General features: G+C 38.2%; 1 protein-coding gene across 1 annotated transcript in view; it reads left to right on the plus strand.

Moving 5' to 3' along the window:
* Nucleotides 1-645: 645 nt before the first annotated feature.
* Galnt5 (polypeptide N-acetylgalactosaminyltransferase 5) overlaps nucleotides 646-25979 on the plus strand; it is a 52338-nt gene continuing 27004 nt past the window's right edge. The window contains exons 1-3 of the mRNA XM_047542829.1: nucleotides 646-2453; nucleotides 17033-17199; nucleotides 18782-18901. Coding sequence (XP_047398785.1) covers nucleotides 1009-2453; nucleotides 17033-17199; nucleotides 18782-18901 — 1732 coding nt within the window. The 5' untranslated portion in view covers nucleotides 646-1008. The remainder of the gene's footprint in view (nucleotides 2454-17032; nucleotides 17200-18781; nucleotides 18902-25979) is intronic.

Raw genomic sequence — 25979 nt, forward strand, 5'->3', positions numbered from 1 at the left:
GGTGGGCTTCTCATAATCTAACCAATTCCCAGATGCTTCACATTCTAAACTATAGCATTGGTGATTAGGTTTTCAACATATGAATTTGGTAGGATTGCAAACATTCAGACCAAAGCCAAGTGTCTACAAACTTTTATAGCAATATGACAAATTAAGTTTGTGTCTATTAAGTTCAGTCTTTAAAAACAGATGGATTGGTGAGAAAAGATGATTGTTTTACGAAGAAATACTTTCATAGCCCCTCCAGGAAATCTTCTGAATAACTAAACATCCACCTCCAAGAGTGAGTATATGCTGGGCCCCTTCTTGAAGTATTAACCTCTTAAAGATGAAACATTAAGGTCAGGGATGAATTGCTCAGGGAGAGCGCTAGAGCACCTGGGTACCACAGGGTTAAAGAGCAGGAGTGGGGTAGGTGGGGTTACAAACCGGGAACACATGCCCTCCAAGTTAGATAGCTTGCTTTCTGTTTAATTGCCCTTAAAACACACACACTCGTTCACGTAACAAGGAAGGTGAGAGCTGAATGAAGTTTTCTGGGTAATGGCTTGAAATGTTTTCCTTATGAGAAGTGGTGTTGAGTTACAGCGAGCAGCCGAGAACTGGGAGGAGAGAAGCAGCAGCCCCAACCCGGCCCCCACCTTTTCTTGGGCTTGTAAGAAGGTGGACATGGGCTCACAGAGACGAGACGAGTGATATGTTGAACTGTCCTGTGGCTGCAATTGACTGCTCCCGGAGTGACCCGAGGCCAGTGTTTACCAGGGCTTAGCTAGGGCCAGCGGAGCAGGCACAGATGCGCTGCTGTGAAATGCCACGCAGGCAGAGACTGACAGGCGGTAGGAGCTGAGCTTTCCCCCTGGACTGCTGTTTCCTGCTGTGTTCAGGGGAGGGGTGCTTTCTGGCAACTCTGCTGCTGCTGCTGCTGCTGCTACTGCTACTTCATCTCTTTCTCCACTCCAGGTAAGCAGACTCAAAGGGAGGGCAGGCTGCAAGGGAAGCCTTTGTACAATGAACAAGATCCGAAAGTTTTTCCGAGGAAGTGGGCGAGTCTTGGCATTTATATTTGTGGCTTCTGTCATCTGGCTACTCTTTGACATGGCAGCTCTCCGCCTCTCATTCAGTGAGATCAACACTCAGGTCCTCAAGGAAGATATCGTGAGGAGGGAGCAGATAGGATTCAGAGTGCAGCCAGACCAAATGAAGATCCTTTACAGCAGCATCAAAGAGATGAGGCCTCCCCAGAGGGGACATGGGAAAGGGGCTTGGGGCAAGGACATTTTTAGAAAGACTGAGGACAGTGTGCACAAGTTTGAGGATCACTTGGATCAAACACAGAGGATAAGAAAAATGAAGAACACTCCGGGAAGGGACAAAGTTGTACCTTTGTGGTATCCTGCACATCTGCAGACCCTCACAGGGACACTTACCAAGCAGAAGATGGAGGGGAGAGACAGCAACCCTGAAATGTCCTCTCGTCAGGTGACATCAAAGCAGACAATAGCTCAGAGGGTTCAGAAAACCCCATTCATAGTGGCAAGAGGAACTCCACTGGTCAAAATATCAGTGCACACAGGACCTGTCAGTATAAAAAAGCAGGCCCAAAGGAGTCATAATCTCAGCAGTGACACTTCAAAACCAGCAGCTGAAAGGGACCAGAATACGACCATCAATCTTAGATCAAAGCAGCAATCACAAGCAGTAGCAAATGAGAGGACACACCCTGGCAGCCCCTCAGTGCCCAAATCTGGGAAAGCCATAGCCTTAAAAAAAACTGAGACTCAGAACAAAGAACTAAATGCAAATAAACACAAAGTCAATAAGAGTCTTCCTTTTTTCAAGTTCTTTGACGGTTCCAATCACTTAAAGAAGCCTTCTATGAATGAGACACCATTGGGAGTCTTGCCAAAGCATGTTGGAGTCAAAGTGGCTCAGGGGAAGAGACTTGACTTCCCTGAAAGCCATGTTGTGATTATAACTAAGGATGAGGAACTAAGGACAAACACCAAAGAGATTTCCAACTCTAAAACCCAAACTGTATTTCCTAAAGTGTTGGGTGGAAGCCAAGGTAAACATATTTCCAGGAACAGGAGCGAGGCATCTTTCCCTTCACTTGCTTTACAGGGAACAACAGTGTCTCAAACCAAAAAAGCCTTAGCTGGGGCAAAGGAGACAGCAAGAATCAACTTGACTGCCAAGGCGCAGTCTGCGGAACACAACCAAAGTCACTCAAAAGCCCCTCTGCCTGAACACCATGGGATGCACCATGTGTTACGAGTAGACGTGACACTTTCTCCAAGAGACCTTAAAGCTCCAGGTCAGTTTGGACGTCCTGTGGTTGTTCCCCCTGGAAAGGAGAAAGAGGCAGAACGGAGATGGAAAGAAGGAAACTTCAATGTCTACCTTAGTGATCTGATCCCAGTGGACAGAGCCATTGAAGACACAAGACCCACTGGGTAAGAACCATTCTCTTCTTTCTTCATTCCCATGTATTTGGGCTCATATACACAAACATTTATTTCTAGATAATTTTGTGTGAATTTTGGTCACTCGGAATTAGAGTGACCTTTAGTAATCATTAGATACTATCCAAATAGTCTACCATTCACGAAATGAAAATGTCTGATATCAGCACATGCACTGTGCTCTCTTTCTAAACTTATTTCTCTGGTCCTCACCCCTATTAGCTCAGGATCCATTTTCTCCTCTGTCTTGAAAAGCTATTAAAATGATTAGATGAATTCAACTCACAATGAGGTATATGTGAATGGTGGAGCCTGAAGTGTAACTCCATTAAAACACTAACATTGGAGTAACTTCTCAATTTTGGAAATTTTGACTATTGAAAAGTTTGTCCAAAGTATATCTGTGAAATGAGCACAGATAAGAAATCTTCTAAACCTCCTTAGTATCATACCTTAACCAGCAGAATTCTGCCTAATCACCAGTAGAGATATTCATAACAGTAAGGGAAGAAGTGACTTTACTCCCTAAAATTTAATGTTCTTTGTCAGTGAAGATGGTAGACATTTCAGGAGTTCAATTATACAGGAATAATAGTGCTGGGGAAGGTCCATCAATGACTAGCAAGCAACTGCAGGTGCTACAAGAACATAGTAATAGCAATCATTTTATCTGTAGATTTTCACCATTTAGGAAGAGCCTATGTACACATGGGAGAACATCACAAAAGCCCTGGAATGGAGGGTCAGGTCTTTATAGTTCAAATGAAGGGATGAAAGTGCTGTGAAGTTATGTCACTTTCCTAGAGTAGTGCAGCTCTATTACTGCCCAATGCACCCGCCTGAACCAGTTCCTCCAAGAAATTCCTGTAACTCCATCATCCGGAGCATCAAATCACAGATATTTGATCTGAATCAAATAGTTTAGTTTCTGGCTCTTCCTGGCCCAATTATATAAGTGAGGGTAGGCTGTAGCCATATGTTCACTACCATTGATGGATAACACAGTCTGAGTATGCCTTGATGTGCAGACAATGTTTTTCTGGAAGTTAGAATTAGGGGATGGCAAGATTGAGACATGGAACATGTAGTGGGTTAACAGTGGCTCTGTTTGGCATCTGTAGAAAGCTCTTCTTTGTGATCTAGGTAGTTGGGGTACAGTTCATTCAGTTTACTAGGAGGAAGGAACAGATAGCTGAATCTTACTTACCTTAAAAGAGGAGCACTTCAATGTGATGTCAGCTATTGAGGTCATTATCAACCTCTTAGCCTCAACCACATACTAACTGCCTGCTGAGACCAAGGACTGTGTCATTCATATTCCTTACTTTGGTGATATTCACTGCCTTAAGGGGAACACAAAAGTTCTTACAAGGGTCTCAGGAAACTGAGACCCTGCAACTGGCATTGGCAGTGATGATAAAGCTAGTAATTCAACAGAAATGATTACAATTTATACTCAAAATTATGCTGTACTTTTTCATCTTTTGCTGACTTCCCCTACTACCACCAAGAAAAGGATCCTACGAATCATATTGGGCCAGGTTTACTCTGAATATCTGTATACCACAGGCCTTCATATGCCAGTTTTGAACATATAATGCCAAGAAATAAAGTAGTTATAAAAGCAGCTTCATTTTAATATGCTCTCAGTGGCCCTTGCAGACTGCTCTGGAGTCTGGGGAGAAATCAGACAGCACAGAAGCACAAGGTCCAGCTCCAAACTGGAGAAAGGACCAGTGTGTGGGCCAAAAGCAGGCAATAATGATGCTATCATTCATATGATTTATTGAAGGCTCAATGACTGCCAGTGCTTGTTAGTTTCTCTAATTTGTTCTGTGGAAGTGGTGCATTGCAGCCCAGGAAAGTCACAGTTGGGCTCTGTCTTCTGGAGAAAGTTGCCCAACCATAGCAGAAATTAACATGCGTGCTTAAGAGGATGAGTCAGAGAGCACATGGCCAGGCCCCTCCCTCTTAGCACACAACCCACCTTGGCTAAATACAGGCAAGCTCTGGACAAGACACCTGACTAATGCTCTACTCCAATAGAATGCAGGAGACAGGCCAACCAGGAGGGAGACTAAAATGGGACTCCCCGAAGTATTTCTAGCCCTTTTGTGTCAATCTTACTTTAAAAAGGATACTTTCTTTTTTGTTTTGTTTTGTTTTTCTCTTCCTTTTCCCAAACACTCTGACTATAATTATGTGCATATTATACATTGATATAGATAAACCTTGGAAGAAAATGCAAATGAGAACTTTTGGTTCGTTGTATAGGTAAAATTTGAAGTTTTTAACTGATTTTATTAATTTTTAGCCTTGCTCAAAATGTATTTGAGATGTCTTACCAGAGCACACAATATGATTTTAATATAATAGATTTTAAACATCACCACAAGGAGAAATTGTTCCAAAATATATATATGTGTGTGTGTGTGTGTGTGTGTGTGTGTATGTTTGACACAGAGAGAGAGAGAGAGAGAGAGAGAGAGAGAGAGAGAGAGAGATCTATAAAAACACGGGCCTTAAAATTAGCTCCAGTAACAGCCTACTGCAACTTGACAATTAAGAGTTTTGAGGAATATCTTCCTTACTGACTTTTATATTTTCCCTGACTCCATCATTATAGATTAATTAACACAGTAACTTGCATACCATAAGCATTCATTGAATATAGATTGAAAAAAAAGAATAAAAATCAAATATTTGCTATCTTCATTTAAATTCACTTCCCCTTGGTAAAGATAATAACTAGTTATAAATTAATAACATACTGAGAATGAATTATCCAAATTATTAGAGCAAAGGATATCTTTAATAGGCAGGGTTGCCAGGATCATAATATCCCCCTTTTAGTTCTAGAATCAGACTCTCTCTTCCAAACCTGTTCTCCCCTCCTTTCCCTCCCGAGTCCCAAAGAACCGTCCTAAAATGTTGAGAGGCACTCCGAGAGACCTTTTCCACAAGTACAGTGCTGCTCACAATATATCCGTTCCGGTGCTGCCCGTGTCTCTTGCCTGTGGTGGGGCTCTCACATGAGGCACATGCCGTTTCTTCAGGAGGAGCTCCCAGCACAAGGAAAGTCCGTCTCTTGGCCCTTGCCTACACATTATGCTCATTCCCTTCCCCTGGTATTTTGATAATTTATCTCTTTCTGCAGCCTCCCTCCCACAGCTTACACAGCCCTCATCACTTGCTCTCCATACATGCTGATTCAACAATGCCCTGAAGTCCATCTGGGGTCTACCTCCACCTGGACCATGAGATGACTGTGACCTCTAAATTCCAATGTGGCTTAACATAGTAGGCAGCCCTCCTGATTACTGAAACCCTTGGTTGTGTTCTTTTCACTAACTAGAGGCTCGAGCATTTCCCTCTCAGTAAAATTATAAACTTCGGCACTTAACTTCATGTTGTACTCCCTTATCTCTGAACACAGTGCCATGCACTCCAAAGACTCAGATTTGCACCATACAGATTTAAAAGGTATGTTTCTCTGAGTAAATGAGAAATAGAAATTCAAGTAAAGCTTGCAATGCCATTTTATAAATCAATAATGACTTCCTAATTATTCCTTTTAATATATAGCATATATTATCTGATATAAGATAAATAAACCCTGTTTAACACTATGATTTATGAAGTCACATTTATTCATTAGTTCATATTTTGTTGTTGTTTTGGTTTTTTAGGTTGAATGTTTGAATTTTAAGGGAGAAAAAAAATCTGTTTTTTTCATAAGAGTGTTTCAAGTCAGTAAGGACAGCACTTTATCTTTGCTTAGAAAATTTATTTATTTATTTATTTATTTATTTATTTATTTATTTATTTATTTATTTTGGTACCAGCATTGAACCCAAGGATCCTTAACCACTAAGTCACATCCCCAGTCCTTTTTCATATTTTATTTAGAGACAGTATCTCACTGAGTTGCTTAGGGCCCCCCTAAGTTGCTGAGGCTGACTTTGAACTCTCCATCCTTCTGCCTCCTGAGCCACTGGAATTACAAGTGTGAGTCACTGAGCCCAGTTAGACTATTTTATTTTAAAATATGCTTAAAATACTCCTTTGACAGTCATTTGAAAGTCCCATATTTAATCCTTCCTAATAAATTGATAGTCCTTGAAGTTCTTTCTCTTAATTATTGAAGTTTGTTTCCATCAGCAATAATCAACACACAATAACAACACACACACACACACACACACACACACATTTGCTGAAATATCCACCTATCCATGAAAAACATGGGACAGTTCTACTTGGAAAAGCCTGTCTCCTGGCCTGCAGCGATGGTCAAGATGGGATTCCACAAATGGACTTATTTTTAAGAGTGGACTTCCTGAATCTGAATTTAGAGAAAAATGACACATACACACACAAAAGATGTTTGCTGCCGACATTTAGTTTTAAAGTACAATAAGTATGGTACACTCATCTACAATTGCTGCATCATAATGTTACTGGATTGCCTAGCTTAATGCTCCATATTCCCTACAGAACTCTGGCAAGTTCCTCAATGAAGCAATTAAAGTGGGCCTTTATTCTCTTAGTCCAAGTTGGGACTATCAACCAATAATTTGACTCCTTCATACACAGCTAAGGAGAGTTTTCTTTCAGCACATATGAAAAGCAAAAGATAGCACTGCCTTTGCCACAAACCAGTCTAAATTACTGAGGAGAAAGGAAAACTTTCTGGAACCTTAATTTTGACTCTGGGTCAAAAAACATAACTAATGAGTTGCTGGAGGAGGAAGGGAAGGAGGAGGTGGAAAAGCTAGAAGAAAGAAAATAAACAGATCATGTATTCCCCAAGACTTTATGCTCCTAAAAGTCCATCATAATAGAAGAGAAAAAAGTTAAATGAAATTCATTTTCCTTGTTTTAGCATGGGATGAATTTTTTAATTGATGAAATGAGACTGCTTTTGTGATTGACAGTGATTAGAGAACATTTTCTGAAATTGACTAGAGAAGCTGTGATATCTCCCTGAGAACCAATCAGTGTAAGAGAAAAAACAATCTCACAATATAGATTTAAAAGGATTCTTTCCTACTTTCACTCCCTGGGTGAGAGCAATGCAGTAGTGTATATGTGTATGTATGTATGTGTGTGTGTTTGTATATGCATGCATCCACACATGCATTTGTGAGCATGTGTGTGTATGTTGGAGCAACTCAGTGCTCTGTTTCACTGAAAAGTCATGTAGGGAGAGCAAGAAATAAAAGAAAAATTTTGTTTAAAGGTGGAACCTAGGTTAAATATGGCCAAGAGATCATTACTGAGCCTTCTGAAACTTTTTATTTCTCACATTCTTCCCCCAACTAGAGGAATAACAAAGAGAAAGATGATCAGAGGAGAGAATGTAAAAAAGAAAAAAAAAACTTATGCTACTATTGAAGAAAACAGTTAAACAGTGCCTAATTAATGTAAAAGTGAGAAATGCTAAAGCAACTCAAGTTGCTCAATTACCTAAATACTGTCAAAGACCTAGAAATACCCCTGGGAGAGAGTAATTAGTAAATGTAGAACTTTCAACCTATTCACACTGCTTTTTCACACATCTAACCCAGGGCCCAATTTAACCATGAGCCTAATTTTATCAAATCCTTAATGTAATATTGCCCTGGATCCTCTTGTCCCAGAAAACCACTTCCTGTCAGGCTCATCTGGCTGACCCATTCAGAACAGAACTTCTCAGGAGGAGAATTACATTTTTTGCATAAGGGTCAAAATGCACAGAGAACATAGCAACATTTAGATGCTCTGTTCTGTTGTTTGCTTTTAAAAATGAAAGGAGTTGTTCAGAGCACTCTGAAGAAAAAAATCTGTAGTATGCCAAACTGACAAATGAGGGGAAAAAATGGGGAAAAGCAAAGTAACTTGACCTAGATCTCACAACTCACAGTGGCAGGGCAGAACCCAACCAGCAATCTTCTGATTTTTCACTCAGTAATAACTCGATTTCACCAAACTGTCGCTCCCACCCAGCTATTGTCATCACCTGCACCTCCCTCAGCCAAGGCTCAGACACAAGAAATGTGTATTTATGTTGTAGGTAGTGATGTGTGTGCACGGATTTTACCTGTGCATGTGTGTGAATGTGCCTTTATTCTAAACAATCCTTGCAGCAACATCATGAAAAAGATTCTCTTAGTGTCATGTGTTTTATTGGTAGAAAAGTGAGACTGTAAAAGAGCAAATGATATATCTGCTGTCCCAGAAACCTAATAGCAGATTTGAGATTCAAAAGAAAATTTCTCAACTTCTAATTCTAGTGCTTTCTCCACAGGCTACAAAGCCTCCTTCCTTTGTTTCCATATAGTCATATGACTTTGGAAGAAATTAAGACAGATCTCTTCCTTATACCTAAGGCACTGGTATGTGACACAGCTAACTTGGCACAGAAAATCATCAATTGTTAATAGTACATGAAGATTCAGAAGTGATCTCTGTAGTCCTTTATGTTATAGAGAAGGCATATGGAGGAAAGTGACTTGCCCAAGGTCATATACACAGGGGAGACAGCACCACCCCCAAGGTGCCCTGCCTTCCACCCAGGACTATTTCTATCACATGACACCACCTCCTGCCCTTCTCCCTCCCATTCCAGTTTTACCCTAACAGCTGCCTGCTCAAAATAGACTATTGTCAAAGTGCTGAATGTTGATGCTAGTGGTTTATTTTTCTTAAGCCTGAGTTCAATCCTTCTGCTGGATACACTTGCCACAGGAACCTTGATGTCAGTGGCCAAGACTTTTGGAGTTGGGCATTGAGTACAACTTAAATACTCTCAATTAGAAGCCAGGAGATTTTGATTGAGTGTCAGGGATAGCCTCCACTAGGAAGAACAAAATACTAAAGCAATTTTTTATATCACTACACTCTCTTATCAGTGAGAAGCAAAGAAGCCCCAGTAACTCTAAAGTTTGCAGGGGGAAATGCAAACGCATACACACACACACACACACACACACACACACACACACACACACACACGTGAGAAAGAGCAAATGATATAATTCCAGGAAGAGCTTCTTAGCTGGATCCTAGATTCTCCTGATGCTCCAGAAAATGCCAGTTCCTGGGAGTGAAGGCCCCTGGATACCTTGATTGAGACTGCAGTTGAATAGCAAATCCAAGTTAAGGAAGTATTCTTACTTCTGGTCATACCTGAGGAGACTGGGACTTGACCCCATGCAACACATTTTGTCTCTGTTGGAATAAAATGAAAAATTCATAGAAATCTTCTGATTTGAAACCTTCTTATTTGATAGGCTGCATTCAAATTAGGTTAGTGGTTGAGCATTCAGCACACAGAAGACAAAAGGGCGAAGCACATCCTTTCTGAGTTTCCTCATAAATTATTGAGCATTTGGTAGATTCAGATTAAAGAACTACCCTGGAAAAGGGCAAGGTGCCCAGTCAAAATGTGTATTCACACCCTGAGTAATCATGAGTCTCATGTGGGCTTTTCACCATGAAGCTTACAAGGTATTTTTCATCCAATTATCTCTTCAAATCTTCATCCTCATTCTGTGATATAAGCATTATAATCTTCATTCTCAAAGTGAGGAAAGTGAGTTGCTGGGGAGGGGTAGTAAGTGACTTGACCAGACCATCCAGCCAGTGTCAAAAAAGACTCAAAAAATAGTCCCTTGCCTTCTTCCTCAAGTCTAAAATCTTTCTCTCCTATCAAAATCATGTATCAGCTGTGTTTGGGATGGTGAGATTCCCCACATTAGAGTCCCCATTTGTTTGTAGTAATTGGATTGGCTATAGTAATTAAAACCTAGACTTCCCCCTAACAAAGCAATTTCGGTTAATTTTTAAATAGAGCAAAAGACCTGTAGACTCTAAATGCCTAATTTGTGTAATAAGTAGGCATATGAAATAAAAATATGATTTTTTAACCTCAAAAAAGGTTACACCTAGAAATATCTTTCTGTTAAATTAGACTTCACTGTAACTGCAATTTCTTCCCCCACAATGTAGCAGAAATCAGTTTCCAGTGGGAAATCAGGTTACTTCATTTAAGTCAATGCAGGAGAACTTAAAATGGTTTTGGGGAACCTATGGAAACCAGATGAAACTAGATGCCTGTCAGTATGTATGATTCATACAACAGTTAATAATCTGACCTTTCTGGTCTGACCCATTGTGCTTATGAAGAAACGGGGAAAAAAAAGCATGCTGGTTTTTCTGGACATCTGAAAACATGATTAACCTGGTTGGTAATATAGGAAATCAGGCTCTTATCTCAGTCACCCAAACTGAGGCACATTATGAACTTTTGTAGATGAAACCTCCTCCTTCACATCCCTCCTCCCTATTCTTGAATACTGCCTCTTACAGGGCACCAACAAAATCTATACCATATCATCTTCCCCAAAGCCTTCAGCAACATGATTCCTTAAACACATCCAAAATACTTGTTTGTCACCCATCGGAAAAGAGTCTATCTGTTGGGATAGTATCATCTAATGGAATCCTCCATGATCTACCCATACGGATTTCTAATGATGAAATTGAGGCACCATGAGATACTGGGGACAGGGAAAGTTCAAACATATGCTCATCAGAGATCCCTTCCCTAAATCTCTCAAATATCTGCTATTTTCCCACCTATAATTTCAGACTGACGGGGATTAGACTTCTTAGAACTGCCTTCTAAAACAGACCAAAAATCTATTGATTTATAATATATATCGACTTATTTAATTCTTACTGTATTTTGATTTGTCACTGGATATTTCTAAGCCAACCAAATTTTAACCATAAAGCAACACTCAAAACTTCATAACTAGTCTTGTTGATTAACACAGAATTTGTGCCATGGGCTTTGCTTTTAAGAACTGACCTTTTTTTTTTTTTTTTTTTTTTTTGGTGACAAATGTTCAAAAAACATGAAATGAGTGTTTCTCATTAATTACATTGTAAATGAGAGGTGTGAAGTCATAGGAAGAACTGCTATCTTCTGTTCCCTCTCTTCACTCAGGCTGATAAATCCCTCTTAGCTTTACTTCCTCTTTCTGTACCCAGAGCCACAGTGGAATATTTAACCACCATCTACCAGTCCCCTCAAAATCCTCCACCAACCTTTTCTTTATGCCTCATCACTATGATAACCCCAAATTTGTATTAAACCAAAAGTTCGGTTCATCTCATCCTACACTTGGGCTGCCAGGCACCAGTAAAGCAAATCACATACTTTTATTCTGACAATTTTAGCATCCCCAACTTCATGAAAGTGCTCAATGGCCCTTGGAAATCCCTGGATAACACTTTCTCCCATTGTTCATGGTGACTACCTCAATAGTCTCCATTCTCCCCACCTCTACCCTATTCCATTATCAATAACCTCCATCCAGTATAAGCTAGAAAGTATTTTAGCTTCTCATCCTTTATACATAAGTTTATCAGCTTACATTACCAACATTTTTTCCTATCTCACAGGGAAATATCTAATCTTCCACTATGTAAGCTTTAAATTTACACTCCATTCCATCTCCATCCATTCATTCATCCATTCAATATATGTTTATCAAATATTTATTATGTGCAACCATGCTAGAAGCTTATGGTAATGTGAAAAGAGGCAGATTTGGCCCATACTCAGTAAAATCAGGATGTAGAACATAAGGAAAGAAAATTGATAAATTAATGTTATGACAGAAGCACAAGTGACTGTAATAGGGAATAACAGAATAGCTAACTTTTGTTAAGGCAGCCAGAGAAAGTTCTCTGTGGGGGTTATATTCAAATTTATGCTAACTGAACAGAAGAAGTCAGTCATAAAGAAGAGGCTAGGGAAAGTGCCTGCAGTTAAGAAAATAACAAGAGTTAGAAATTTAACATTATTAAAGACCTTAAAGAGGACCAAGAAAGTTAGGTGAAGTGTGCGAGGGGGAGTGGAATGGCAGCCAGTTGGAAGATGGGCAGAGCGACCTCAGGGTATAATGAAGGATTTTTTTTTTTTTTTTTTTTTTTTTTTTTTGCTTTGTCCAGTAGGGATTGACTGAAGAATTTAAGAAGAAAAGTGGCAAGGACATGGCAAACAGAGAAAATAGAGTTCTATCAGGAGACTTTAGCGGAATCCTAGAGAAAGATGGTGAAAGCTCAAGAACCAGGGTTGGAACATGGAGGTATAAAGAAGTTGCATTTGAGATGTATTCTGGCAAAAACTAAGGACAGAGTTGATAGATGCCTTTTGTTTGCAGCCAGGAAGAGGGTGAGGTCTAGAACGGATGGCATCTACATGACACAGCATGGTTGGTGATGACAGGAAAGTGTAGATGAACAGGGGAGAAATCAAAATTCCTATTTAAGACACTTTGTGTGCAAGATGCCTGCAAGACATGCAGGGGAGATGTCAAGCAGTTTGTTGGCTATATGAGTCCGGAGCCAGAGGTGAAATCTCACTAAATATATAAACTTGAGACATTATCACACTGAACACTGTGGGCCTGGAGGGGATCATCCAGTGACATAGAAGAAAACACAGCTCAGGACCCAGCTCTAAGAATCTGCTAAGCAGAGATTACTAAGGGATAAGAGCTAGTGAAGGGGAAAAGTCAGTGAAAGTTGGGTGAAAACTGAAAGTGTGATGTCTGTCTCTTGGAACCAGGAAATACAAGGGTAGGGGAGGTGGTGGGGAGAATGAATGAGGGAGATTAGGCTGATTAATTGCATAAACTGCTGCTATAAGGTTGTAAGGTTGAGCAAGGCAAGGAGAACTTACTCCCCGAATAATCTCATCAATTGCTAATGTCTTTTTTTTTTCTTTCTTTTCTTTTCTTTTTTTTTTTTTTTTTTTTTTTTTTTTGTTGGGGCTTGGAGGAGGTCAACTCTCAACTCTATCCACCCCTCCCTGGAAGCCCTTAAGTTGGATTCAGTCCCTCCCTCCCTACTGAGGAGAGGGAAAGGGACATGGATGATAGATTTGCCCTGAATCCCACCTAGCTACCCTCCAACTTGTTTCCTTTCTATGTTTCCCCCTAAAATATTCTTCAGAATACTTTCCATTCCTGCATATGCCTTAGACTCTTTTTCATTGTTCTGTAGCCCTGCCCTTTCCTTACCCGGAAACTTCAGTCTCAACTTCAGTTGGTCTGCAAGATCTCTTACATTAGAGATTTTTTCCTTTGTAAAAGAATTTTCAGAATCTAAAGTTTTTCTAGTTCCAAAATTGCCCTTCATTTGTTGCTAATTATGTAACCAAATACATTTTTTAAAAATTTTAAAACTTGGCAATCCTTTAATTCTTATCCTTTCTAAAATTTTTTTCTTTTCTAAAATTAAATGTTAATATAATGATTCATAATTTGGTATTGTCAATTAAACCATTTCATAGGTTTCATTGTATGAATTAAAAAATTTCAAAGAAGCTCCAAAGGTAGTTTTTTATTTCTAAAGAAGAAGAACAAGAAGAACAAGAAGAACAAGAAGAAGAAGGAAACAGAGTGCTTACTTTAACAAATTCTGTAAAGTCTATGTTAACCTACCTTTGTTTGAGGAATAAGGGGAACATCCATATATTCAAAGAAATAATATACATGTCCTCTCTCAAAAAAAATCCACATTTTATACTTTAAATTATTAAATACTTGAGGCAGACTGATAAAAATGGCTCCCACAAAGATATATTTACTTATTATTTTCTAGGACCTGTTAGTATTACCTTACATAGCAAAAGACTGAATATTACCTTATGTGCCAAAAAAAAAAATAATTGAGTATTAGGTAAACAGAAGCTTTTGAGTATCAAAATAGAAGAAGTCTAGATTTTCTTGAAGATATTATTGATAGAAATATGGATGCTAAAAATGCTGTTTCTGTGGGCTCAGAAGGAAGTAAGAAAGCTTCTATTATCTCTGAATACATATTTTGGCATAAAACCATGTTGGTAAAACTATGAACTTTGTAAGTGCTTCTTGCTGTTGCTCAAAAAGGAAATATGGAACACATTATTGGGAACTGGAGGAAAGGCAATGTGTGTTAGGTAGTGACAGCAAGCTTAAATAAATTGTGCCTATCCTGTGAAAATTAGCAGAACTTTCAAGTGATGAATATTTTAGCTAAGGAGAGTATCAAGCAAAGTGTTGAAGGTATGACCTGTATCGTTTTTTTCTGTCCTTAGGAAATGTGGGAGGGTAGAGATGAATCGAGGAAGGAACTGTTAAGCAAAATTTTTATTAATTTGTCACAGCAGTCACAGGAAACTAGTATGACACTTAAGTGAGTTCAGGAATATCTTGTATAATTCAGAATGAGAATTTATGGATCCTTTGTGTAGAATAAGGTTAAGATTAGTTTAGACAGTCTGCTATTTTATGTTTACAATAGATACCTGATCATTAGGTCAAGATACCTGGTCAAAATATTCTTTTGATTTTACACCACTTGAAAATTCAGCACCAGTGCATATTAACTTTCAGTTTAACTTTAGGATTAGTCATAAACAATACAGAGGATAAATTAATTTTATCTTAAAACTTAAGTGCCCCAACTGGCCTATCAATGCCTTTTGAGTCCTTATTCTGTTCCTTATTGTTTTTCACTTAGTTTTGTTTATTGTTTTTTAAGACACAGATTGCCAGACCCTATGCAAACAATCTGCATTGATTTTTTGAGGTTGTGGACTGGCTAGGTATGTTTTTCCAAGGCATTGTTGGTTATTATGATATCCAGCCTTTGTGAGAAACCATTGACATTACAGGGCATAGCTGGATTTGCCTCTCATCTCTTGAGTGCATGCTGTGAGTCACATGTGTACCAGGTGAGTTTTATGTAATACATGTATTTAATCTTACAACAAGTAGATTTTAAATCTCTGCTTTATAGTTGGCAAATTAAGTTTTAAAGAAATTATGTAACTTCTGAAAGCCAATAATTAGGGAGAACTGATATTTGAGCGCATATTCATCTAATTCCCAAACCCATACTCTTACTACAGAAAAATCAGCGTAGAGCAGTAGAATGAGAACTATTTGTTCATATTCCCATTTGCATTCTAGATGAATGATTTCAGGTGAATCGTTTAACTTCTCACACTTCATTTTTTTTAATTTAAGGAGTATAGAATAATATGTATCTCAAGCAATTTTGCATATTTAATATTTTACATGTACACAATATTTTCCTAACTATCAAAAGTATTATGCCATTGTGGTTTGTTCTATTATGATTATCACTCTTACCTCTTTGTTGTTTATCAAAAATAATCAAAGTAAAGTAATGTTATTCAACAGAAGCATCAGTTCTCACAAATATCACATCCACAGTCAACTGCTTTTATTATAGATTTAAGACTTTCTGAATGGTTATGTCTGGAGCCAGACTAGACCAGAGTTTCAGTCCCAGCTCTGCCATTTACCTACTGGTATTATCTTAAACTAGTCTCTCTATAAACTTTTCATCATTCATATAAAAAGAGGAAGAGATGACAGTGGTTAGAAGTCTACATCGAAATGAGGCACAGTGTTTATAATATTTATTTATGATCATCATTAATTATTACATTAATAAGAGGTATTAGTGGGATGGCAAATGCTCTTTGTGAGGCTCTGCTGGGCACCTTCTTGTAAGGAAAAACAGGTGGGACATAGAAGAATGCCAGCAATGGGGCAGTATAAACTGCAAAAGCATGGAAAAGACCCAAGACTAGTAGCAAGCCATCAACTCCCAGTCAGCCTGCTCTCCTGTCTATGCTAACAGCATGACTTCAACTATGGCTACTCTAACAGAGTCTGAGCAAGGACTCTCCAGATTATTTGCTACATAAATATCATGCTGTAAATGCATTCACATACAGAGTGGAAGAAAGAACATTCCTTTTGTCACTTGGCAGATGTCCAGTAACAAGGGCAATGATAAACTACTTAGCAACATTGAAAACCTTGATATGGCCTGACGCAGTGGTGCACTCCTTCAATCCCAGCAGCTCAGGAGGCTGAGGCAGGAGGATCACAAGTTCAAAGCCAGCCTCAACAAAAGCAAAGCGCTAAGCAACTCAGTGAGACCTTGTCGCTAAATAAAATACAAAATACTGCTGGGGATGTGGCTTGGTGGTTGAGTGCCCCTCCCCCCCCAAAAAAAAAACTCGGTGTGCTCTATTCTGGTATATAATTTAATGACGATCACAACTATTATTTAGTGAATTCCTGTGACAGGAGCTATGCTAGTTCTGCACCACCATCACTAGTTCATTTGACCATTACCTCTCTTTAAAGACGAGGAGATTGAGGCACAAAGAGATCGAGAAAGATATTAATGGCCCCTGTGCTCTCTGCACCCTGCCTTCATAGGAAGTGTTCCTGGCTTGCATTACTAGTTCTTCATAGCAACTACTGATATTGGTTAATGGTTATTCTGCTGCTACTCTTTTATTTTGCATGTACTCCTTCCCCCAAGCAAAGGCACTTGCTAAATTGATCGTTTATTTGTATGTAAATATATGTGTGTGTAAATAGATTATTGTGTGGGTGTGTGTTTGGTGCAGTGATAATCAATGACTCTAAAACTTATGGATCTTATTGGTATGTCTCCTGTGCTTTGCTTCTATTCTGGCCCAGGTGTGCAGAGCAACTAGTTCACGATAACCTCCCAACTACCAGTGTGATCATGTGCTTTGTGGATGAGGTGTGGTCCACTCTCCTGAGGTCCGTTCACAGTGTCCTCAACCGCTCTCCTCCACACCTCATCAAGGAGATTCTGCTGGTGGATGACTTTAGCACCAAAGGTACAAAACCACTCAAGTTTTCTTCTGAAATGTCAACATCTGGTGGGAGGCAATAGCAATTTGGATAACAAAATTACAGGTTAATTTGATAAAATTCTAAATCACTCTTTCATGTGAAGCCTTGGAGGCATAAGTTTACAATCTATGGGACCTGAATTCATCTGGGACTTTGTTCAGCTAACTTCCTCGGGCTCCTCTCAGCTGTGACTCCCCTACCACACAGAAGTGCTTTTTACAACTACAGCTTTCTGCAGATGCACACTTTGAAATATCAGAGTTCTGAAATGTTCCCTACAATTGCACAGGTCTTTTTTTATTTTGTGGCAACCATCTTTTTTAAAATTATTTTTTTATAAATTTTTACAGACTGCATTTTGATTCATTGTACACAAATGGGGTACAACTTTTCATTTCTAAGGTTGTGTACAAATGTAGATTCAAAGATGGTGGAATTGCACAGATCTTTATTCATGGAATCTAAAAAGCAAGTGCCCCATGTTCATAAAATTACTTTCCTATTGGTGATAACTAAAATTCAGTTCTATGGAAAAAAAGGAAATGGAGGTCCTATGGCTTCCTCCTTAAAAGCAAGGAAGATCATTTGTCCAGTTAAAGGTACAGAAGACATATTTCCAGTGGAACCAGAGGGATGTGGTTTCAACAGAGTTCAAAACCAGAGCACGGTGGTCTTTATGTTTGTTTTTGTTTATTATAAAGAAGAATTTCACTCTTTTGAGTTTCCAAATGATTTGTGTATATGAGTGGTCTCACAGGCCCAATTACTGTCACATTATGAATTCCCAAAACACAACCCATTTCATTAAATTTTAGAAAATAGCAAAGAGATGACAATGTTACTAGAACAGTTTAACCTTTATTTGTGTCACTGTGATATGAGCAGTTTCTTAGAGTTCCCACCTTAATCACACTAAGCTCAAGTAGCAATTGAGATGCCACAGGAAAACTGATTGAAACTTTCAGAAGTGGCCTTGAAGAGTAAACAGAAAATAGTATCTAGTTACTAAGCAATAAAATCTCCCTTTATGAGATTTTGGAGGACCTGAAACTTACATAGGTCTCAGGGTCCTTCTTAAGAAAAATAATACAAAGTTCATAGGAAAGTAAGCTGCAAAATATTCCTGGAAGGCATTCCTACTTGGGACAACTGTCAATAGCTCCATTATACACAGGAGTGACTGCAAGCCACATAACATATGTTTAAAATCTTCAAAAATGTTCCTTTAGCTGGATTCCCCAATTACTTATCTAAAAAGAAAAAAATTTTTAAAAAGACCCAACTGAGGAAATGTCAGTGCAGGGAAGGGCAGTGGTGGAAACTGACCCCCGTCCAACCAGATTCTTCTGCAAATTTTCCAATTTGTACATACTGCCTAACCTCACCCCTGGTGTTGGAGAAAGCTTATAATATTGAAACATTCCAAGAAAATATCAGAAAATGAAATTTTGACCCAAGGAGTAAAATTGACCATAATAATTTAGAATTTGACATTGCAGGAGCACTCCAGTGCAGATCCAGTTACAAAATTAAAGCTTTTCCCTGTCTGTCCTTACTCTGATATAGACTACCTAAAAGATAATTTGGATAAATACATGTCTCAGTTTCCAAAAGTTCGGATTCTTCACCTCAAGGAGAGACACGGCTTAATAAGAGCCAGGCTGGCAGGAGCACAGAATGCAACAGGTGAGAAGCTACTCGTTTTTTGTTTGTTTGTTTTTATTGTATTTTTGCTTTAATTAAAAATATTTTTCAAGGTGTACAGGAAATTCAGAAAAATAATAAAATGAGCTCCCTCATATCCATCACTCAATTCTACCAATTTTTAACCTTTTGGAATATGTGTTTCATGCACTAAACAGACACAGACCCAGAAAGAAGAGCACACATGTGCACATGCATGCACACACAGACACAACTTTTTTGAACCTTCTAAAAGAAATTTACAGACGTCATGACACTATACCATTAAGTATTTCAATGAACATTGCTGAAGAACATTCTCTTAAATAAGCATAACTTTTATACCTAAATAATGTCTAATACTTGTAAATGCTCTTTTCAAATTTTCTCATTGCTCTCAAATATTTTTTTAAAATTCAGGATCTAATTAAGTTTCATACCCCTTATTATTTGGTCTCCTTAGTCTCTCAATGTAGAATAGTCAGTGACATATATTGTGCTAACAATATTGTGTTGTTTTTTAGAAAAATAGTCCAGGCTATTTGTTTGATACTATTTTCCATGTTCTGAAATTTTCTATTTCCTCAGGTTACCTACAGGGTACAGAAGGTTAAATGTTACAGGCCAAATGTTTTTGTATGGGTAATACATAGAATTCTACTACTAGGTGATAAGAATTGTGTACTTCTTACTGCTTCATAATGAAAGGCACATAATGTCCAATTGTCCCACTGACACTGATACTAACTTTGAAAACAGTTAAGATGTTGACAGCTAGATATTTCCCTTAGGGATAAAAAGTAGTTTGTGGGTTAATACTTTGATCCATGAGAATATGCTAATTTATCCTAATTTTTACAAGGTTTCACCTAATGGTGCAGCATATACTGATGATCCTTGCTTGAATCAATTATACTGAGAGCTGCAAAATCATTTTCTATCATTCCTTCCCCTTGTTTTACCTGGCAGTCATTTGTAAAAAGAATTACCTCCCTGTCCTGGCCCTCTCCCTGTCCCTCCTTCTGTCCCTCCCTTTTTCTCTCTTCCTCCTTCTTTCCTACCTTCTCCCCTCCCATTACATCCCCTATCACCACATTATGAATTTGTGACTTTTAAATATTCAATGTATATAATTCACATTATTATTATTATTATTGCTCAATTTGACTTAGATTTGACCACTAGGAACCCCTATAAGACTGAGCCTTTTTGACCTGATCTCATCAGTATGTGAAGACTTCAGTACCTTTAATTCATTTTGCCGGGTGGGGGGAGTTCTGGTAATTTAAACCAGAGGCACTTTACCACTGAGCTACAATCCCCAGTCCTTTTTTTTTTTTTTTTTTTTTTTGTATTTTATTTTGAGACAGGTTCTCACTAAGTTGCTTAAGGTCTTCCTAAATTGCTGAGGCTGGCTTTCAACTTGCAATCCTCCTGCTTCAGCCTTCCAAACTGCTCGGATTACAAGTGCATGCCACCATGCCCAGTCAGAATCTTTAACTCTTAAAGGTCTTCTTTGACCTATCTCTCTGTTCTTCCTATAGCTCTTTCTGTTTTCCAAAAATGTAATATATTCTCTTTTCCTCTCCTTTTTTCAGTGTGTGGATGTTGGGGAGTGAATAGCAGAGGTAAATCTTGTCTGTCAATGAATTCTAGAAATAACAACAAACATTTGGGTTCATGTTTACACCTTTCTAAGGAGGGATCTGTGTGCCCTGTAGTAATAGGTGATCTTATATTCCAGGTACCATTCTAAATACTTTCTATATTAACTGATTTGATGGTTCTAATAATGGAACCATGTGTTTATAGATGGGAATGGAGGTATGACAGAGTTACAACTGACCCAAGTTCTCTCAGCTCATTATGGTAAAGCCAGTGTGGGCACCCAAATACCCTGGCTCCAGAGTCGGAGCTCTTATATACCACCCCCGCTGTCTCCCAGAAGCTAGCCAGCACTCCGACCCTCCTGCTAACATCTGCCAAAAGTCAAGAGTGTTCTGATGGTCAATGATCTTCTTACCAGAGTTTTACTTCCTTGCAACTAGATCCTAAATTTAGAGCCCCATTGATTTGTTAACAAACTTCTACTCTTTTCAGTAGAAAATTTAAGCAAGTAATAAGTATATCACACCAAAATTGGCATTGCAGTGACAACTAAGATTCTTAATGAGAGCCTACATTTGTAAAAGTTAAATGGCATTTCAAGTTTAATTTCTTTCAGAAAGTAATTATCTGTGAATGATAAAAAAGATAGTAAAGAAATAGTTTTAGTAGATAACTTTGAAGTTGAGATATGGGCAAAGAATATTCCCAGGGTAATAGAATAATAAGTACAAATGTGCTAATGCAGAAATGAGCTTGGCATATTCAAGGTAAAAAAGAAATCCATTAAGGTTGACAGGAGTTGACCAGGGGGAGAATGGTAAAAGATTAACCAGGACTGCAAGGCAAAAGCAAAACTTTGTACATCATTTAAGGAGTGTAGATATTATTCTCAGTAATATATTAAACCATGAAGGATACTAAATAGAAGAGTTCAATTTTCTGATTTCATTTTAAAAGCTTACTCTGGTCACCATGTACAGAATGGATATTAGAGGGAAAGAAAAGGTATAGACCGGTAAGGATACTGTTTCAGTTGTACAGGATCAGGAAGGTCCCAGGGCAGCTGAAGGAAGCAGTCAGTTTCATAATACATTGTGGACAGATTATAATATATTATGAACATTGAGCCTATAGTACTTAAAATTGGGTAAAAAGTGAAGATAGCAGGAAAGGAAAGAATCAAAACCAAATCCTTGAACAACTTGGTGAGGGGTGGAGCCATAACTGGAGGAGCCAGTTTTGGAATGTAGTTGAGTTCTGATTTTGTCCATGTAAGTTTAAGATGAAAATTAGATACCCATGTGGAAAAAGTTGATAAATATAGGGCTAAAAATATGCTATGTATACAGAAGATTTCTCTCTGCCTGCATGGAGCAGAAAGTATGCTAGTAATAATCTCCAGAAGAGTCCAAACTGTTACACAATGGGAGGCTGTCTTCAGATGACTTTAATTAAAAGAAATTGTAATTGGTTACAATTAAAATCCATAAAACAATTTCATTGAATTTAGCATATCCAAATATAAAAATATAAGTTTGTTGCTCAAACATTTATTGAGAGCATTGGCTCAGTTTTAGTGCAGTGATTTTCAAACTATTTAGACAATTATTTGTGTGGAGACTTTATATCACAGTCCAGTACAGATATAGTTACATATATATCTATGGTCGGTGTTTCATCAAATGACATAGGCAATGGAGTCTAACATTCTGTTTTCTGTATTATTTGTTTTTTAAGATTCTGTACAATCCTGCTACATTGATTTAATGATTCACTAGGGGTCACCAATCTCTGTCTGAAAAAACAAAAAAAAATACATGATTCGTATCTCTCTTAATTGCTTTGCCACAAACTAGTGGAGAGATACTTCTCAAAATATGTCAAAATATCCTCTTGTAAATTATAGAAATATAAATTACCTTAAAAAGAAATGAAACAATAGAAGTATAACATGAGCCATTTTTATGGCATACAGCATATATTTGCAAATACATATATTTTAATTGTATACAACATATATTTGCATATATATGTATATATGTGTATATATTTATATGGCCATTCCTCCATATCTATGGGTTCTGTGTGCATGGATTCAATCATGGGTAGAAATTATTTTTTTTTAATTTCACGTGTACAGAACACATACAGACTTTTTTCTTGCCATTATTACTAAACACTAATAACAACTATTTATTCATTTGTATTGTATTAGGTATCATAAGTAATCTAAAGTTGATTTTAAAAGTATATGGAGGGATTTGAGTACATTTTATGCAAATGCTGTCATTTTATATAAGTAACTTGAGCATCTGATGATTTATTTATATATATATACACATATATATATATAAAACAGTAAATTAATAAATTCCTCTGTCACATTGCTTAAAGTTTCAGAACATTTGTTCTCAATTTCTGTTCCTATCTCCTATAGATAGCAGGGTCTGTGACCCCCCACTTTGAGCAGCATCAGTGGAGGGTCATGCTTAAGAGTTTGGGCAAAAGTGGAAAGGTGAAAGGTGATGGCTTAGAAATAGCCTTGCCTGAGGACACATCCAACCTCCCTGAAGTACATTGACCCCTGTGGGGATTCAAGGTATTTCAGGATCCTATTCCAGCTTTAATTGAAGGTGTCATTTAGGGACAGGCTTTGATCATGGTTGGCTGACCTATGGAGCCAGCTTAAGCTCCCTGGGTGCTTCCCAACTCTCACAGTAGGATGAGCCAGAGAGTGCTCAGGGCCTGAAAAGTCCCTGCAAACCAGAAATCAACAAAGATACCAGGCAGAAATGTTCTCTGGAATACCTTAACCAAACAAAGAGAGGAAAGGTAAAGAACTGAGTCAAGAATCTGAAAGGCCTTAATAGCCATTCTTCTCTAAAAATTTACCTGTTAGGATTCAAGACAAGGGAAGCAGCAAGCAAGGCTGACATCAGAAATCCAAAGGCATGCTGAAACAGAAGGCAAGCAGCCCATTTATTGGTGGAAGGGTATCATCTGTCCCTCTGAAAGTCTGAAAGAGTTATCTGCAAAATAATCAGTGAACTTACTGTAATCTCTCTTACAATAAGTAATGCTCACTATGTATTCAGTTTCCAAGGTCTGTTGGGCTCGTCATCTGTGTCTGATTCAGGCAAAAAGATGGGTCCAATCACTTGCATGATGCAAATGAGGAGGTCAAATGCCCAGGTAGGATTTCAAAATGTGAAGGGCTGGCCAGGGGCAAGGATCTCTAAGAATCATTCACCATATGAAGGAATGCAGTAGGGGAGCTTACCAGTGAGAGTCAAAGTAAATATTAGATTCTTGTTTCCTTCATGACAGTTCATATAGCAAAAGTCTTCACATTGCTGTGAACATTCCAATGACAGTCACTAACTTTTAGTGACTGCATAAGTTAGATGTCACATCTAACCCCTGGCAACTCCAAGATTTCCCGAAAAGCACCAGTGGACATCCTTCTACAAGCCTGTTTCTGATGCAGATTAAACAGGTGGTTTTCTCAGTATCACTTTTAGGTCATTGTGTAAAATTAAATGGCAAGCCAAACCCATGTCTCTTAAGAAACCTCAACATAACACTCCAGCACTAATTGGTGCTGGCAGCAACATGCCATGCTGGCTGACTAAATATAAGTTTGTAGAGAGTAGTGGGGTCCGTGCTGAATAAGGAGCCAAAACTATTTGGCACAGGTTAGCTTTGGGTAGGAAAAAGAAAATTCCTTTTTAAGTTACAATGAAACTCTTCTGCAAACAATCCAGCATTACTCAGATCTAGTTTTAGGAAACAAAAAATCCTGCCAGGTTATAATCAAGATTAGAAGAATTATTCTAAGCTTGAGTTTGAACATTCATTGAAAAAAAAAAGAATACTAGACATTTATTAAGAATTTAGGTGTTTGGTAGATCTTAGAAAACATTCCTATACTGTAAGCTTAAAGAAATTAAGCGATTTATCCGGTGTAGTTAGGAAGAGCAGAATTGGAGTTAAAAGCAATTGTGTGTAACTTCAATCACATGCTCATTTCGTTGGGTCTCTTAGGATCAGTGACACTGTGCATAATGTCCACACACTATCCACCACACTTAAAAGTCCTGCACAGAGTTTTCCTTGTTTTCTTATCTAACACAGACCTGAGATCTTACTTTAAATGAAATGTCTGAAAGTGGAGTAATGGCATTCCTGCATAGGAGGATTCTCCTCTATCCTCAAATAAAACAATATAAAATTCCAGACTGTTTTGTGCTTCCCTCAGATTCTAGTAACAAGTAAATGAGAATCTATGTGATGAGCTGGGCCAGGTGGGAAGTGAATGAAGATTGAGGATCCATCCTGCTGTCACTGGGGTCTAAGAAAGTCAATCTAAGCTCCTTTGACCCTGTAAGCCTGCAATGGGGATAGGGACAGGTGGTGTACTAGAGGGGTTCTTTAAACTGTGGTTCTGAACTGATCATGAACAGGGGTAGTGAAAGGAGACTGTGGTTTTCAGATTCTATACCATTAGCCAAGAGAGCCTTTGCAAGCTATGCGTACATGCCCTATGCATCTAGATAGCACTGTGAGCCTTCCCACAACAGGGGAGAGGGTTAGGGGATGTATTCAGACTGTAATAGAATACCTTAAATGGGATAATTTTGTAAGCACACATTTATGGCTCATAGTTTCAGAAGCCCAAAAGTCCAAGATCAAGTTGCCAACAGATTCAGTGTCTAAAGAGTCTCATTCTCTTCTTCAAAGTTACTGTGTCTTCACATGCTGGAAAGGCAAAAGGAGGCTAACAAGTTCCCATGAATCACTTTTTTGAGGGCAATAATTCCTTCTGGAGGGCCTCTTCATGACTTTCCAAGGCTCCCTCTCTTAAATGCCATGGCCTTGGAAGTTGATTTCAACATATGAATTTGGGAATACAAATACATTCAGACCAGATCACGAACAATAATCTTCCATTAACAAATAAGCTGAAATGCCCTAAAATAACACTCATAGATCAGGAAATGTAACTGCCATTTGCAAGAGTAAGCAGATACAGGGGAGGTGTCTGCCTGTAACAATTGGTGCTATCTAAAGACTTCTCAAGAATTCCTCACTGAGATCTTGGATAAAATTGGTCCCTTTACCTTCATGCAAAAATTCCACTGGAGACCAAGTAATTAATGTTTAGTCAGCTTTTTAAAATTTTTTCTGTTCTGACCAAAAGACCAGACAAGAACAATTTTTTAAAATAATTTTTTAAAATTTATTTTTATTGTAAACAAATGGGATACATGTTGTTTCTGTTTGTACATGGAGTAACAGCATACCATTTGCGTAATCATACATTTACACAGAAGAAGATGTACAAGCAATCAACAAACATATGAAAAAATGTTCACCATCTTTAGTAATAAGAGAAATGCAAATCAAAACTACCCTAAGGTTCCATCTCACCCCAATTAGAATAGTGATTATCAAGAATACAAGCAACAATAGG

Source organism: Sciurus carolinensis, chromosome 3, assembly GCF_902686445.1.
Source record: "Sciurus carolinensis chromosome 3, mSciCar1.2, whole genome shotgun sequence".
NCBI lineage: Eukaryota > Metazoa > Chordata > Mammalia > Rodentia > Sciuridae > Sciurus > Sciurus carolinensis.